The 18057-nt window shown below is 46.4% G+C and overlaps 1 protein-coding gene across 6 annotated transcripts in view; it reads left to right on the top strand.

Moving 5' to 3' along the window:
• UIMC1 (ubiquitin interaction motif containing 1) overlaps positions 1 to 18057 on the top strand; it is a 252931-nt gene that overhangs the window by 139398 nt on the left and 95476 nt on the right. For all 6 annotated transcript variants that reach the window (XR_012242873.1, XR_012242872.1, XM_073620479.1 and 3 more), the window contains exon 7: positions 4982 to 5070. Coding sequence is in view for 4 of the 6 variants with exons in the window: in XM_073620479.1 (XP_073476580.1) it covers positions 4982 to 5070 (89 nt within the window). In the remaining 2 variants the exon portion in view is untranslated. The remainder of the gene's footprint in view (positions 1 to 4981; positions 5071 to 18057) is intronic.

Here is an 18057-nt window from a genome sequence, read left to right as displayed (position 1 = left end):
CTGTCTCCACAATGCAGGGATAAAAGCCCTTGTCTCAAAATATGGGGCAGGACCAAAAAATTTGAAATATCGTACCACCCGCGTATTACATCGCCAACATGTGTCGGGGAGGCCCTATTCATCTTGTCGAGTATGTAAGGCACTATACCATCGGGAAAGATTTTTGTACCCGACTTCCTGATATTGGTTCACTATGGAGGATTTGTGAGCTAAGAAGAGAATTTTCTCCACCCGTCATGGTGTAAACTGAGTATCCAAGTCAATTTCCCACTGGCGAACAAAAGTCAGGGATAAGGTGTGACTAGCGGATTCTCCCATCTTGCACAGAGATTCAAAGGGAGTGAGATCCCGTGGGTTATAATGCGCTTTCTGAAGGGACTATAGGAAATGTCTACGTTGGTTCGTACTCAGACTATCCAGTGGCGGATCTAAGAGCCTGGAAATGTCTACGGGGGAGGGGAACCCAATCTGTGACCACATGTCCATTATAGGATATTTCCCTAGGGGGTCCAGCCTCCGCACACTTCTTCTAGTAAGTCCGGGAATTAAGTCAGGATTTCCTATAACAGGAGTCAAAGGGGAGGGTAACGGAGAGAGACCCGTGGTGCGGAAGGTCGACCTAACCACTGCAAGAGTAGCACCTATCGGGATGATCCCGCATGTCCTCTGGGGGTAAGGAAGTGAGCCATGGCGATGTCGAGAGGGATGGAAGCGTCCTCAATCTCCATCGCCACCCACTGCTTGAACTCTGCATTGCAATGCCAATCCATGCCCCTCGAAAGGTGCACTGCCCTGTAGTACTGGAAGAGGTCGGGTATCGCCTTAGGCAAAGACAATATGTGGATTTTTTTATCCTCCGCGATCTTTGGAACAAAATTAAGTCCCTAAAAAGCGCTCAAAGCTGTTTAAAAAATGCCAAGGGAACACGGATTGGCATAGCTTGGAGTAGATGCAAAATCCTTAGTAGAACAGTCATTTTTAAGGCATTACACCGCCCAAAGCAGGTCAAGGTCAGGGTATGCCAATTTTGGAGTTCAGATTTCAGATCATGAAGCATGGGTGGTAGATTTGAGGAATACAAGTTTGCTAGGTCAGGGGTGATGTTAATACCCGGGTACCAAGTAGATTAGTCTGCCCAGTGGAACGCAAAAGATGTTCGTAGACTTTGGACTTCAGAATCTGGGACCGTTATGTTCAGCACCGCTGAAAACAAAAAAGATTAAGTTGCCTGTGTATGCCGCGATTTTATGCCCTGAGGACTTCTGTACACCCAAAATGTTGGGATCGTCTCTGATGGAACACAGAAAGAAGTCAGAGCGCCATTCATTTACCCGAACAGCCACCGAAGCAGCGGAATAGAGGGAGAGGATCCATCTGAGCATATTGGGTCCCAGACCAATGTGAACCAGGGTTGCCCTCATAAAGTGCCAGGCCACCCTGTCAAAGGCCTTTTCTGCGAAAGCAACAGGAAAGGGCTCCTGGATGATCGGGCCATATGGATAAGATTGTACACTCAAGTGGTGTTGTCTCTTGCTTCCCTCAATGGCACAAAACCTGCCTGATCCAAATGCATCAACAAGAGTCGGTTTGACAAGATTTTTGCAAAAAGCTTTAAATCCACATTGAGGAGTGCGATTGCACGGTAATTCCCACACTGGGGTGGATCCTTCCCCTCCTTGTGTATGAGCGATATGTATGCCCTCAATGTATCTGCCGGCATGTGACCTCCCCCTTTCAGAGCATTATAGGCTGTCAAAAAATAAGGAGTCAGGATAGTCATGAAGGTATGGTAATAAGTCAACGTGAAGCCATCCGGCCCCGATGCCTTCCGTGGTTTAGTTTGGGCTAAGGCTGCGCTGAGTTTCTTGGCAGTGATCTTAGACTCCAAGGAGTTTACGATCCCTGGGGCTGGGATTGGCCCTGGGGATCTGTGTGCCCTTCTAAAAAGGTCCAGGAGACTGACTTTGCACTCAAGATACTAACACTCTTGGACTTCGACAGAGGTGAGGGCGCATGATAAACACTAGGAAAATCATGGTTATAGAGCCTAAGGACTGCCTGTAGTTTGAAATGGGTCTCCTGCAGGAACGCCACTTGGGTACGGAGCCGTTTAAAATCGGAAAGAAATCTGGACCGCTTCTCTGGGGCGGCCAAACCACGAACACGAACCACAAACAGGTAAATTTGAGCCCATTCACTGAGTGTCGGGAGGTGAGATTTGCAGGGCGTACCATTCTCCCGCACTGATAGGGAGGGAGAGATTTACAGGGATAGCGACCCAAAAAAAAAAAGCGGGGGGGGGTTTAGGGATGTGGAAAGACCCCTTGGGGGGAATGCCTTCTTCACAAGTAGGAAGGGGGTGAGAGTAAGCAAGAAAGGAGTACAAGAAATAAGGACTAGAAGCTTGAGAAAAAAGAAGAAAGGAGGAGGAGAAAAAAAAAGGGGGGGTTAAGGAAAGGGGAGCAAAAAGAGAAAGTGTGCTAGGTGATCTAAAGTTAGCTGTAAAGAGCCTAACGCACTTAAGTGCGGCCTATGGGTGGGGAGTGGAAGACTGACTCTGTAAAGCAGTGGGAGATGTGCCGTCCGGTGAGGCCCTATATTAACGACCTAGACTGGGACCTCAACAGTGAAGGAGAGGAATCACCGAGAACCCCCTGACGACCAAGGATATGGGACCTATAGGATAAGTCAGTGGTCATTGATCTGGCCAATTATACCTACGTGTAAATAGATGGCTATAAACCGGAACTAGAACCTAATAAGAGATAGTACACTCAAGGCACTACATGAACTAAAATAGCACAAGGCAGAGTGTTATACAGCCTTCGGGAGGAGTTGCCACGGCCCCATGCCACACGCCAGGGAAAAAGTAAAAAATAGAAAAAAAAATAAATAAATAAAATAAAACAACCCTTGGTCTATAGTAGGGAAGGGATGCAGCGTGTCAGCCCCCGCCCAGCTGTGGAGCACGACTGATCAGAACATTGCAAGCATTATCAATCACATTAAAGAGCAAAACATGAGGTAGTCTCTGAGCACCAAAATGCCAGCCTGGTTGGGTAGCAAACAGCTGTTCAGTCTCATGATGGCAAAGTGAGGAGCAGCACCCCTACAGTTCTCGGGCACTCGGTACCCACAGGTAACACAAACAACTAAGTGGGCGAACTTGCCAGTGGCCACTATGTAGCCTCCTACCTCGCCACCACAGAAACAGGTGACAACCAAGAAAACGGGACACGATTAAGGCTCACGAGAGGTCGGAGCGTCCCTGGGTTCCGCCCTTGCGCTGGATTGTCGTCATCGCCTCCTGGATCTTTGAGGTCTCGGAGATGCAGGACGGGAGCTGCCAGTGGTAGTTGGAAAATCCAGCCAATCTGGGATGGGGACCTCCGGAGCCTCCAGGAAAGCAAAGAGATCTGTTAGCTGTTCAGGCAAGCCAGCGTAGAATGAAGGAGTCATTTGCCTTTTGAACTGAGAGATGGAATGGTTGTCCCCAATGATACGTGGCCCCAGAGCGCCTTATGACTTCCAGCAATGGGCGGAGAGTCCCCCACATCCGTAAGGTAAGTCGTGAGAGGTCAGGGAAGCGTCGGATTCAGACACCATCAAAGTCCACCGGGCCCCTGGCCCATGCACGGCGTAATATTTCCTCTTTGATGGTATAAAAATGGACCCTGGCAAGGACATCTCTGGGGAAGGAGGCATTCCCCCCACGGGGTCCCTATAGTCTTTGCACCCAATCTAACTCCAATTCCTATGTGGGTGAGTTATCCAGCAGGAGGTTAAAAATAGCAGGTACTGTAGCTCTGAGATCGCCCCCAATGGTGGCCTCCTGTATACCCCTCAGCCTAATATTGTTTCTGCGATTGCGGTTTTCACCATCATCGATTGACAATTGCACCATGATCATGTAGCGTTGGTACATTACATTTGAGGCGGTCTCAGCTGCTGAGACCCGCGAGTCCACATTATCACTTTGGTGTTTAAGATCATGTATCTTTCTAGAGAGCGTACTCCCTATTGAGGCTGCCATCTCTGAGATGTCCTGCTTGGTGGGGAGAAGGGAGATGATGTCCTTCAACGCATCAGCAGACGGCTGTTCCTGTGAGCTGGCAGCCAGCGAGGCTGAAGGAGAGTCTGCCCTGGGGATCTGTGGAGATAGAATCTGGGAATCTGGACAGTCTGACAGTTGCTGATCCTTGGGAACCAGAACTGGCAGTGTTTTACCTTCTCTCTTCTGCATGCTGGAGCCAGCATTAGTGTTGCGCGGTGGCACCATCTTAAAATCTGGGGCCAGGACCAGAGTTGTGGAATTCTAGGTGCGGAAGGTGTCCCTGGAGCTTTGTCGGTCGCTGGCATTAGAAAAGCCAGGGATCGGTACACTGCTGCGGGCTCTTTCCCCGATCACTGCACAGAGCTCACTGTCTCACAGTGCCATGACCAAGACACGTCCCAACATTATTATTTTATGTTTAATTTTTCTGCTACTCCGCTGTCATTTTTGTACATGTGGTTTAGAAATGAAAGTAAATATCAGGTCGTCTTATGTACAGTAAGGCTGGCCATAGACGGTGCAAATTTCTTGTGGTTGCAGGAAAGAAATTTCAGAAGTGACAGGGGAATTCCTCCTGCCGAGCAATTGTCTGTGGGCAGGGGAAGCCTTGATATCGCTATATAGCAGCCGCTAGCGATAATCGCAAGTAAATTCAGCAGGCTGGTTGTACCCAAGTTGATCGATCGATTAACATTCATCCTGCCCTCACACAGTTCGAATCTCGGCCGGTTCAGCCAGAGATTTGAACGGTCTATGGCTGGCCTTAATTTTTAGAGAATTTTTGAGATATTATTTAAATGAATACTTTGTCAAAGGTACATTATGGAGTTTTAAAGTTCTTAGCATCTGCAGGAAACTATCTTTCCTGTAGATGCTGCTTTTTTTATTTAAAGCTGCATGCTAAAAAATTATTTATTATACTTTTAGTCCCATCTTGCCATCTGATGTGAGGGAAGAAAATGGTGTGAATTCAGAAATGCCAATTGAGAATACCCAGGAAGAAAGCGTCTGTCCAGGTACAATATTTATTTTCTGTTCATTCAACTTCATTTTTTATTTTTTTGGAACATTTGTGCAACAACATTTGTAGATGATGTTGAATGTTTATTTGTGGAGGGTCAGCTTCTCATGTGGTTGTTACCAAGGGGGGTCTGCATGCAGATGCAGCCTACCTAGGAATACCCACTCCTCCAGACTGACTTTCACCCATAAAGGCATTTTGACATTTGCCAAGTCCTGCCATGAGCCAGCCCAATGCTTACATCAGGGCTGAGTGCTCTTGAGAGGAATACTAGGGCAGAATTCTGTGATATTTTTAGGAAAAGGCGCTCTGCAGGTTTCCTCGACCAGCCATAATTTGGCTGCATTGCATAGAGAAGCACAGTGCTGATGTCTCTAGGTCTAAAATGATGTAATGGAAAGGTTTTCTGGACATCGTTGTTGGCTTGTTGACAATAGGGAAAGAGAGAAATCAGGGAAGGTAATTTGTAAGCAGATTAAACTTCATCTTTAAAGGACAAGTTCACCTTTGTAAAAAAATAAATGTACATCTTTTTTGCAGGTAAAAAAATGTGCATTTATTTTATTTACTATGAGCCTGCAAAGCATTGCACTCCTTGATCAGAAGATCGTGGATGCTATGCAGGGCTCTGGCAGACATTCTGTTGTAAGCTGTCTGCTTGTACCTCATACAGGCAGAGAGTTACACAATGCCAGGTAGACTCAATGAACTAACTAGAGCGCTCAACAGCACCCTGGTAGTTCAATGAGAACTACAAGCCGACAGCCGAAAAGGGTTTCAGGACTTGCAGTTTTCACATTCACAGACCTCTGTCGGGCGAGTGGGGGGAGAAGAGCAGGGGCTTGTAGGGGCTGGTGCTACAGTAATATGTTACAAGTTACACCCTGAATATGGGTGTAACTCGTAGCATGTTAGAAAAGGTAAAACTTCTCCTTTTTAAAAAGTGTTCTGAAACCTGCGCTCCCTTGCCATGTATCAGCGCAAATCCTATATCATGTATACAATATGTATATATAAAGTGCTATCAGTGCAATAGTGCTATAATAATGCATCATATTTCAAGAGTAAAATAAAGTGCATACAAATCCATTCATTAAATGTGCTATGGAAAGTGCTACTAGTGCAAAAGTGCTTTTGAGATTTTCAATACCAGATTTAATGAATGGATTTTTATGCACTTTATTTTATTCTTGACATATGATGGATTATATAGCACAATTGCACAAATAGCACTTTTATATATACATATTGTATACATGATATAGGATTTGCACTGATACATAGTAAGGGAGTACAGCTTGCAGAAGACTTTTTACATTCTGATGGTACGCATGTTGTATACCATTTACAGTCTTTGCGCAAGTGATTGTTTACACTTTTTTTTTAACGCATATCAGACTTTGCATAGATTTCATTTTTCTAAATGTACAGACATTTATGATGTATATTTTTGAATGACAGCAGCTACATTAAAACAGGAGAAGCACCTTCCACTCAGATATGTGTGCAGTTTATTACATTTTTCCATTTCTTTTAATTAAAGTGGCACTATACTCACATCCACCCCAGCCATGCAGTTTCCTGGAGCTCCCTCACTGGCCGCTGGCATCTTTGGCCAGTCTTCTTCTGGGTTCCAATTTTTGGTCATTTTGATTGGCCAGGCCAAGATTATGTCACTCCTGCATATAGGTGGCATCTTGGCCGAAACTGTGCAGTACAGATAGGCAGGTAAGAAATTTTAATGCAAAAGAGACATAATGGGGTTTATTTACTAAAGCTGGAGAGTGCAAAATCAGGTTCACTTCTGCCTAGAAACCAATTAGCTTCCAAATTTTATTGCCAAAGCTTAATTGAACAAGCTGAGGTTAGAAACTGATTGGTTTCTATGCAGAAGTGACCCTGATTCTCCAATATAATAAATCTTTGCTTTTGGGTTTAATACCGCTTTAAGTGATCTCTTCTTGCTATAAATGGAGGTGAGATTTTATTGCATTTATTGAATAAACTTTTTGCCAAGAACACTATGGTTTTCTCTAGTTGTTTTTGAGTCTATATCTGGGATCCTTCTCTTGGGCTGTCATTTGTGATTAATCAATGTGGTTGAGCCATGAGAGCTGATTGATTCAAGTTGGAGATCCACACATTCAGGAAGGCGTTATCTTACTTATCTTGGCCCAGGTGGTAACAACATGCTCGCTTGATCATTTGGACACCTTTTAAGGCCTCATGCCCACGGACGTTTTTACAGCCACATTTTTGAGCATTTTTTGCAGCTTAAAAACGCCTCTCCATGTTAGCCTATGGCCTCATGCCCACCATGGCGTTTTTGAGTGGTAAGTGGCATAGGAGATTTTAAGCTCCAAAAAAACCCAGGACCAGTGCGTTCTGAGGCTCCAGCTCTAGAGCTGTAAAAAACGCCAGACGCTGGTAAAAGGTGTTAAAACACGATTTAACGGGGCTTAACGCTGTATACGCAGCATTATGCACTGTCCCGCGTTTCTCTGTCTCTAGTCAAAGTCAATGGTTCCCTATGGGAGCCCATTGATTTGATTAGAAGTCTAACCAGAAGTCGGATCAAGATGATCTGACTTGCGGTGCGACTTGTGTGCTGAGAATCTTGAAGGGGAACCCCGACAAAATTTTGTGTGAGATTCCTCCCAAGATCCATACCAGACCCTTATCTGAGCACGCAGCCCGGCAGGTCAGGAAAGGGGGGGTGAGCGAGCCCCCCCCCCCCCCCCGGTGGACCATACTAGGCCACATGCCCTCAACATGGGGGGGTGGGTGCTTTGGGGCACCCCCCTACCCCAAAGCACCTTGTCCCCATGTTGATGAGGACAAGGGCCTCTTCCCGACAACCCTTGCCCGGTGGTTGTCGGGGTCTGCGGGCGGGGACTTATCTTGATCTGGAAGCCACGTTTAACAAGGGGTCCCCCAGATCATGGCCCCCACCCTAGGTGAATGAGTATGGGGTACATCGTACCCCTACCCATTCACCTAAATAAAGTGTCAAAAATAAACACACTACACAGTTTTTTAAATTTTTTTTATTAACCACTTGACAACTGGGCACTTAAACCCCCTTCCTAACCAGACCAATTTTCAGCTTTCGGTGCTCTCACATTTTGAATGACAATTACTCAGTCATGCAACACTGTACCCATATGAAATTTTTGTCCTTTTTTCACACAAATAGAGCTTTCTTTTGGTGGTATTTAATCACCGTTGGGTTTTTTATTTTTTGCGCTATAAAAGAAAAAAGACTGAAAATTCGGTAAAAAAATTAAATTTTCTTTGTTTCTGTTATAAAATTTAGCAAATTTAGTAATTTTTCTTCGTAAATTTTGGCCACAATTTATACTGCTACATATCTTTGGTAAAAATAAGTACAAATCGGTGTAAATTATTTGGTCTTTGTGAAAGTTATAGAGTCCAAAAGCTATGGTGCCAATATCTGAAAATTGATCACACCTGATTTACTGACGGCCTATCTATATTCTTGAGACCCTAACATGCCAGAAAAGTACAAATACCCCCCAAATGACCCCTTTTTGGAAAGAAGATATTCCAAGGTATTTAGTAAGAGGCATGGTGAGTTTTTTGAAGTTGTCATTTTTCCCCACGATTCTTTGCAAAATCAAGATTTTTTTTTTCTTTTTTTTTCTTCCACAAAAATGTCATATTAGCAGGTTATTTCTCACACACTGCATATGCATACCACAAATTACACCCCAAAACACATTCTGCTATTTCTCCTGAGTATGGCGATACCACATGTGTGAGACTTTTACACAGCGTGGCCACATACAGAGGCCCAACATGCAGGGAGCACCTCCAGGCGTTCTGGAGCACCCAGGCCAATTCTGACATTTCTCTCCTACATTTATAAATCATCATTTATTTGCTAGAAAATTACATAGAACCCCAAAACATTATATATGTTTTTTTTTAGCAAAGACCCTAGAGAATACAATGGCGGTTGTTGCAACTTTTTATCTTGCACGGTATTTGCGCAGCAATTTTTTGAACGCTTTTTTTTTTGGGAAAAAAACAGTTTTGTGCTTTAAAAAAAAACAAAACAGTAAAGTTGGCCCAATGTTTTTGCATAATGTGAAAGATGAAGTTACACCGAGTAAATAGATACCTAACATGTCACCCTTCAAAATTGCACACGCTCGTGGAATGGCGCCAAACTTCGCTACTTAAAAATCCCTATAGGCGACGCTTTAAAATTTTTTACTGGTTACATGTTTTGAGTTACAGAGGAGATCTAGGGCCAAAATTATTGCTCTAACGTTCGCACCGATACCTCACATGTGTGGTTTGAACACTGTTTTCATATGTGGGCGGGACTTGCGTGTGCATTCGCTTCTGCAAATTTAAAAATTTTTTTTTTTTTTCGCCGGCTGAAAAAGCTGATATCTGAATGATGCCTGTAGCTGCAGGCATCATTCAGATATCCCCGCACAAAGTCAAGGACGTCGTATGACGGCCAGAGGGCGGGAAGTGGTTAAAACACATTTTTTTTTTTAACACAAAGTTGTCCATTTATACAATATTTCTAACACATAGCATGTACATACCAAAAATGACACCCCAAAATAGATTCTCCTACTCCTCCTGAGTACGGCGATATCACATGTGTGAGACTTCCACAGCCTGGCCACATACAGAGGCTGAGTACAGCTGAATATGGCTGCGCATGGCTGGGTATGGCTGCGCATGGCTGGGTATGGCTGCGCATGGCTGGGTATGGCTGCGCATGGCAGGGTATGGCTGCGCATGGCTGGGTATGGCTGCACATGGCAGGGTATCGCCGAATATTGCGCAGTATGACTGGGTATGACAGAGTATTGCGGGGTGTTGCGGAGTATTGCGGGGTGTTGCGGAGTAGTGCAGAGTATTGTGGGGTATTGCAGAGTATTGTGGGGTATTGCGGAGTATTGCGGGGTGTTGCAGAGTAGTGCAGAGTATTGCAGAGCATTGTGGGGTATGGCAGAGCATTGTGGGGTATGGCAGAGCATTGTGGGGCATGGCAGAGCATTGTGGGGTATGGCAGAGCATTGTGGGGTATGGCAGAGCATTGTGGGGTATGGCAGAGCATTGTGGGGTATGGCAGAGCATTGTGGGGTATGACAGAGCATTGTGGGGTATGACAGAGCATTGTGGGGTATGGCAGAGCATTGTGGGGTATGGCAGAGCATTGCGGGGTATTGCAGAGTATTATAGTATGGAGGGATGGCTGAGCATGGAGGGATGGATGGATGTGACTGTATTTGTCACAGAGCAGCGTTGTGGGCACTACAGATGCAGCCCACAACGCTGCTACCATCCGATCCCTCCCCCGCTCCTCCCCCTCTGTACCGATCGGTACACAGAGGGGAGGGAGGGGTTTGTTTACATGTGATCGCTCCGTCATTTGACGGAGCGATCACATGGTAAATGGCCGCGATCAGCGGCCGTTCACGGTGATCCGTGATGCGGAAGTTCTCGGGTGTGCGCCCCAGGGGGGGCGTGAGAGCAGTATTCTGGGAGGACGTCCATGGACGCCCTCCCAGGATAAGCCGACCGCGCTGTGGCCGTCTTTCGGCTATGGCCCGGTCGGCCTGTGGTTAAAGCAGCTCCGACTCTTCTCCTCTCTCTCCGCTATCTTCTGCTCTTTTGCTGGGTCTTCTCCCCTCTCCGGGTCTTCTCCCCTCTCCGGGTCTTCTCCTCTCTCTCTCCACTATCTTCTGCTCTTTTGCTGGATCTTCTCCACTCTCTCTCTGATATCTTCTGCTCTTTTGCTGGGTCTTCTCCCACTGCTCTTCTTCCGATGTTGACTCGACGCAATCTCCTGGTGTAATGCTGGGTCCGCCGTGTGCAATGACTTATATTGGCATGGGGCGGGGCCACACGTTGACTTAATTTGGAGGCCACGCCCCTTGTGATGTCATTACCCAGGGCATGATGAGGTGATGGCATCACAAAGGGCGTGGCCTCTAACTTATAGCGGAGAGAGGGGAGAAGACCCAGCAAAAGAGCAGAAGATAGCGGAGAGAAGGGAGAAGACCCAGCAAAAGAGCAGAAGATAGCGGAGAGAGAGGAGAAGAATCGAAGAGGGAGAAGAGCCTGAGCTGATTTAATAATATTCTTTAAAAACCTATGTAGTGTGTTTATTTTTGACACTTTTTTTTATTTAGGTGAATGGGTAGGGGTACGATGTACCCTATACTCATTCACCTAGGGTGGGGGGCCGTGATCTGTGGGGCCCCTTGTTAAAGGGTGCTTCCAGATCATAAGTTCCCGCCCGCAGACCCTGACAACCACTGGGCAAGGGTTGTCGGGAAGAGGCCCTTGTCCTCATCAACATGGGGACAAGTTGCTTTGGGGTGGGGGGGGGCACAGGGGCCCTCTGCCCCAAAGCACCCACCCCCCATGTTGAGGGCATGTGGCCTGGTATGGTCCGGGGGGGGGGGGGCGCTTCTGATCTGCTGGGCTGTGTGCTCGGATAAGGGTCTAGTATGGATCTTGGGGGGGGAACCTCATGCTAAATTTTGTCGGGGTTCCCCTTCAAGATTCTCAGCACACAAGTGGCACCGCAAGTCGGATCATCTTGATCCGACTTCTGGTGCGACTTCTATTCAAATCACTGGGCTCCCATAGGGAAACTTTGATTTTGAATAGAGACAGAAAAACGCGGCTGAAAGCTAGCGTGGCTAAACGGCCATTGACGCCAATGCAAAACGCGACAATAATCAAATTTTTGACGCTGCTTTTTTCATAACGTCAGTACTAGCTTTGCAGCTCATTTTTTTTAAATGTCCGTGGGCATGTAGCCTAAGGGTTCAGTGGAGTTTTCTTAATTGGGAGCACACTTCTTTTTGAAGCCTTTATGAAAATGTTTGGATTATTAGGTCATATAACTTGCACCGAATTAGATAATAAGCATACATAGCGTGGTACAGATAGAAAAGCAAAACATCACTGCACAAATGTCCAATGTCCAACATCATTCGTATCTAAACCAACAAACAGCAGGTGGGGTTATGAACAAATATTAGGATACCAGCGAATATGATAACATATCATACTGTATAGTCAACACAAGAGAGGAAAGAAAAAACTCACATGAAATCCAATACAGTTACACTTGAAGGAGCCTGTTCATGAATAGTTGTGGTGGAGCTAAGCCCAGTACATGTAACCAGCCCTGCCAAACCAGCTCTTGTGGGTGGCATTGCAGTGACAGTAAGCGAGATGTTCCCTTAATATTTAAGAATTAACACATTCTATCCATTTTTTATGTGTCGGAGAGGTAGGTGACATACAGTACCTAGATATAACTTTTCTAGCAAGACAAAGCAGTCGAGAGATCGTTATACAAGTCCCTGGTTGGTACAGTTCAGCAACCAGCGATCCAAGCAAATTTATCAAAGAGTCTGAAAACACAGTAGTTTGAGCAACTAATAAGATGGTTTGCAGGACCTCGGTCCAGTATCTGCTAAGTTTTGGACAGTGCCAGATCATATGAATAAAGTCCCCCCTGCATAGATTGCATTTAGGGCAGATGGGTGTATTCCTCCTACCCCACCTAAATAACTTCTCAGGGGTTCTGTAGGCTCGATAGGGTATGAATAGTTGGGAAAGGTTATGAGATGTTGATAGTGATATTGAGGGTATGGACTCCAAGGCCATGTCCCACTGTTCACCACTAATCTCACCCACGTCCTCTGACCATTGTGCTCTACTCTGCAGAGTGGTATGATTTTGTATGGTGAGCAACAGGGATACATAAATATGAGAGATCAGCCCCTTTTTAACTGTGGTTCGGACAATCTCTGTAAGAAGATGGGGGTCAGACTTATGCATGTTAGCAGATTGCGTTTGTGCTGCATGACGCAATTGTAGATATTGATAAAATTGTTTGTGGGATAGAGGAAATTCAGAGTGTAGCTGGTCAAATGACTTAAAGGTTGAACCTAGAAATAACTGGTCCAGAAAATATACACCTTTTTTTGGTCTCCAAGCTTGAACCCCCCCCCCTAGTTTGGCCAGCTCCAGGTAGGTAGGGTTACTCCATGTGGGGGTATTATCCAAAAACTCAGTAATGCCAAGGGAAGTCCTCAAAGTACTCCAAACTTTCCATAAAAGAACGGCCGTTGGACAGTCAGAGGAGAACAAGTAGAGCAAACTGTAAATGTGATATTGCAGGTAAATCAGGGTCAGCCAATGTGATTAACTTACCAACTGAATCCACGTTACCCAGTATACCCCATCCAGCCAGTTGCTGCAACTGTGCTGCCAAGAAGTATGTTCTGAGATATGGAATGGCTAGCCCTCCTTTATCCTTCCCATATTATAGAGTCTGTAACCGTAATCTAGCCAGTTGCTATTTACGGATTAGGTCTTTGAATTGGGATTCCATTTCTCAGGTATCCAGGTGGGAGAATAGTGAAAAAATGTATAAGCTGTGTTGCCAAAATCATTTTTATTAAGTTAATTCTCCCTACCACTGAGAGGGGGAGTTCACTCCAACTATGACATTTCATTTTGTCTGTCCAGGGGAGCTAAATACATTGTAAGATATTGTGCAGGGTCAGGAGAAACAACTACCCCTAGATATTAAATAGCAACTGGTATCTGTTGGGCATAGTCAGGTAGTGGGGAGACCAGAGGATCCAAAGGCATAAGGATGCATTTATTCCAGTTAATTTAAAAACCAGAGAAAACTCAGAATCTATTAATGAGTGACATTAGGGCCCGCAAAGAATCATTGGTGTCCCGCAAATATAACAGGGTGTCGGCGTAAAGGGATATTTCTTTATCGTACATCACGGTACACAGAGCACCATAATAATGACTATCTGGGTTATATGCTACCTTTAGGTGATTGGACACTGGCAACCAATAGTAAGAAAGTTCCTCCCATACAACCCTTCCCACACGGGAAGTACCTTAGTTTTTTGCCAGTGTCTTGAAGGTGATGGTCATGGCTGTTGAAGCTCTTCAAATTCTTCAATGATGTCCCAGTGAGGATGTTATAATCGGATCCATTCGGATGGCAAGAGAGCTAAAGTGGATGGTACCCGAGCCTCGGTTCAAGAACGAGGTTTTGCCTGTAATGTGTCCTTTATGGCGCTGGACCCTTGTTAATGGTATTCCTGGTCTATTACTTGCCCAAGGGAACCAGAAGGGTGCCTTACAGGTCCAAGGGTGTGGACCCCAAACAAAGGGGGACCCGGTCCTTGTAGGTCCTCAGAGGCGCTACCCGCCGTGATGGGGGAAGATTGGGCCTGTCTCAGGTCCTGCAGCGTGGACCGGTGAGTACTCCCTCTGGGATGCTTAAAGAACTGTTGTTGTTCCCTATGTCATGTTTTTAGGTCCTAAATTTGCGTGTGCCTTGTATCCCACTGTGTGTGAGGTTACAGAAGACAGTCGGCGGTGTGCACTTATGCGGGTGTTTCCCGCACGTGTGCCGTGTGCGCTGAGGGCGTGTGCATGTGCCGCGAATGCGTGGACCGCGTACACCATGCACGTGTTCGCTGTGTGGCGCGCGCCACGTGCATTGTGGGCATGCCTGTGCGCCGCGGGGGTTCCCGGGCGTGCTTGCCGTGGGTCGCGCGTATGCATGCGCCCGTGTGTGGCGATGCCGGTTGTCAGCATCAGTTAATGGGCTCATAAGAGCAAGGACTCCTAGAGCGCGCGGTTGGGACACAGAGGTCTGGGCACGTGAGTTGGACAGTTGCAACAAGTTTGACGGGTCTATGTATAAGGCTGTGATAGCTGCTATACGCTGGATTTCAGCCTTATAGCTCAGACAGAGTACATTTTTTTCCTCAACTCTTGTAAGCAATGTCTTCCAGAAAATGAGGTATGGGGAGCAGGGCAAGTCCAGGGGTTAAAGTGCCTCCTTCAAGAACAGGAGATCAACCTCAGGTTGCTGCAGCCTCAGTCTCCTCTGAAGGACCTGCGGCATTTGGCCTGGCTGAGCCATTGCATTTGTCAGGCGTAGTGACCACTACCAATGTCCCTGCCTCGGCTTATGTTACTAAGGATGACTTGGCATCAGCCCTAGCTGGCCTTGAGGGCAAAATAGCGGGTATGATTGCCACAGTAACGCAGGGAGGGAAGAAGCATCATAGATCTCCCTCTCCCGAGCCTGGCCCCAGTGGAGAGTCACTTGAGCACCAGGACTCTCTTAGCCAGGTGGGTCCTTGTGATCTGGATCCAGAATGGGCAGAGGATTTGGAGGAAGTGGCCATAAAGGATAAAGAGGAAGGAGAGGCTGAAGAGTCCTTGGCGGAGTATTCAGGTTCTGAGGAACCAATTTCGGCCTCCCAATCCCAAAAATTGTTTATCCAGTCTGTGGCTGAAATGGTAAGAGCTGGATTTAAGTTACCCTCGGTGCAGGGGCCTGGACTTTCCTGTTCTACTTTAGGATCCTTGCGACCTCAGCAAAGTTCCCAGGCATTCCCTTTGCATCCATTATTGAAGCAAGTGATTTACGCTGACTGGGACCACCCGGACAGGATATACTTGCCTCCGAAAAGGTTTTCTTTTTTATATCCTATGGAGGAAAAATTCAGGAAGAAGTGGGAGATACACCTTTGGTTGATGCTATTTCTTCAGTGAAAAAAAGCCTAACCTTTCCAGTGGATAATGCCCAGGGAGTCCCGCAATTTTTTTTTTTTTTTTTTTTTTAAAGTCAGCAGCTACAAATACTGCAGCTGCTGACTTTTAAAATAAGGACACTCACCTGTCCCCAAATCCAGCTGTGTCGGCACCTGAAGCCGAACTGTCCCTCGGTCCTCGGCAGCTGCCGCCGCCATTCTCTGTGTGGGAATCAGGAAGTGAAGCGTCTGCACCCCCCTCCCCCCTGAAAGGTGCCAAATGTGACACCGGAGGGGGGGAGGGTTTCAAAAAGCATAGGTTCCATTTTTGTGTGAACCTCCGCTTTAACGATCCAGCAGATAAAAAACTGGAATCCTTACTAAGCTTCCTTTGCGGTGGCTGGGTCAGCAGTACAGCCGGCAGTTGCGGCTATCTGTATTTGCCAGTCCCTGAAGGACCGTTTTAAGAGGTTGGTTAGGAACCTACATTTTTCAGGAGGAATCTTCCAAAGAATTGTCGGAACTTCCTTGCGCTTTGTTTTGCTGTAGACGCATTAAAGGACTCGATCCAGCAGATGTCTCGTTTTGCGCTACTTTCAATTCATATGCGCAGGTGGGTCATTTCCACTATAACACAAGGTTACAAAATAGAGTTTCGGGAATTTCCCCCAACTCTGTTTCTGGTATCCTGAATTCTGTCAGATCCAGAGAAAAAGAAATGCCTGTTCCTGGCTTTAGAGCATCTGGAAAAGCAAGGGGTAATTGTCAATGTTCCGCACAAAGAAAGATTCAAGGGGTTTTACTCGAACCTTTTCACAGTGCCGAAGCCGAATGGGGAGGTAAGGCCCATTCTGGACCTCAAGTCCCTCAACTGCTTTCTAAACGTCTGATCCTTCCGTATGGAGTCGGCACCCAGAGCCAGGCGGCCCAAAAGGAGGTAAATCACATATTAGCTTGGGCAGAGAGGTATGTGCCGTTTCTTTCAGCGGTCTTTATTTCCGGGTGTGGACAATTGGCAGGCAGACTACCTAAGTCGCCAGCAATTGTTACCGGGGGAGTGGTCCCTTCATCCCGAAGTTTTTCTTCAAATCTGCCAGCACTGGGGGATCCCAGATGTGGATCTTCTGGCATCCAGATTCAATGCCAAGGTGGACAGGTTTGTATCCAGGATCCACTTGCTGTCGGGACGGATGCATTGGTGGTTCCCTGGGATCGGTATTCCCTAATCTATGCTTTTCCTCCGATCCAGATTCTGCCGCACCTGCTACGCAGGATACAGGAAGAATAGAAACCAGTGATCCTGGTGGCCCAGGAGGTCCTGGTACACAGAGATTGTGAGGTTAGCGGTGGGGGACCCATTGTGCCTTCCATACCGTCCAGACCTGTTATCCCAAGGTCCCATATTCCATCCTTTTTTTCGGTCGCTAAATTTGATGGCATGGCTATTGAGACCAGGGTACTGAAAGACCGTGGCATTAGAGGTTCAGTCTTGTCTACTCTGATAAATGCTAGGAAACCAGTTTCTAGAAGTATTTACCATAGGGTCTGGAAGTCATACATTTACTGGTGCGAGAGAAGATGGCACCCTCGCAAGTATACGATTGGGAGGGTCCTTGCCTTTCTTCAGACAGGAATTGATTTAAACCTATCTTTGGGGACCATTAAAGGACAAATTTCGCCTTATCGTTTTTTTTTCCAGAGACCAATTGCATCTCATTCTTTAGTGCGAACCTTCGTCAAGGGGGTAATGCACTTCAGGCCACCCTTATGCCCCTGGGACCTGAACTTGGTGCTTGAGGATATCATTTTACCTTCCTTTTTTCCAAACCCTAAGTCTAGGGTAGAAAGGTTGCTTCACTCACTGGATGTGGTGAGAGCGATCAAGGTTTACTTAAGCATGTTGGCTCCTTTTCGGAAAACTGACTCCCTTTTTGTCTTGCCAGAGGGTCCTAAAAAAGGACAGGCAGCGACTAGTTCAACTATCTCTAGGTGGATTAGCCAGGTCATTATCCAGGCTTATGAGTTGAAACACAAGGTTCCACCTGGGTATCTGAAAGCTCACTCCACTAGAGGAGGAGTGCATCATGGGCAGTGCACCAACAGGTGCCTGGCTCAGGTTTGCAAAGCGGCCGCTTGGTCTTCGGTTCATACATTCACCAGGTTTTACCAGGTGGATGTTAGATCTCAAAGGGAGACTGTTTTTGGCCGCAGCGTGCTGCAAGCAGCTTTATAAATCCTGGGCCTGAATGGGGTCCAGGAATACTGTGTTCCCTCCCCTGAAATGCATTGCTTTAGGACATCCCAGATAGGCATTATTATGGTGCTCTGTGTCCTGTGATGTACGATAAAGAAAATTGATTTTTAAAACAGCTTACCTGTAAAATCCTTTT

Source organism: Aquarana catesbeiana, linkage group LG03 (assembly GCF_042186555.1).
Source record: "Aquarana catesbeiana isolate 2022-GZ linkage group LG03, ASM4218655v1, whole genome shotgun sequence".
Classification (NCBI taxonomy): domain Eukaryota; kingdom Metazoa; phylum Chordata; class Amphibia; order Anura; family Ranidae; genus Aquarana; species Aquarana catesbeiana.
Note: the sequence above shows the minus strand (reverse complement) of the source record. Positions and strands in the feature narration are given on the sequence as shown.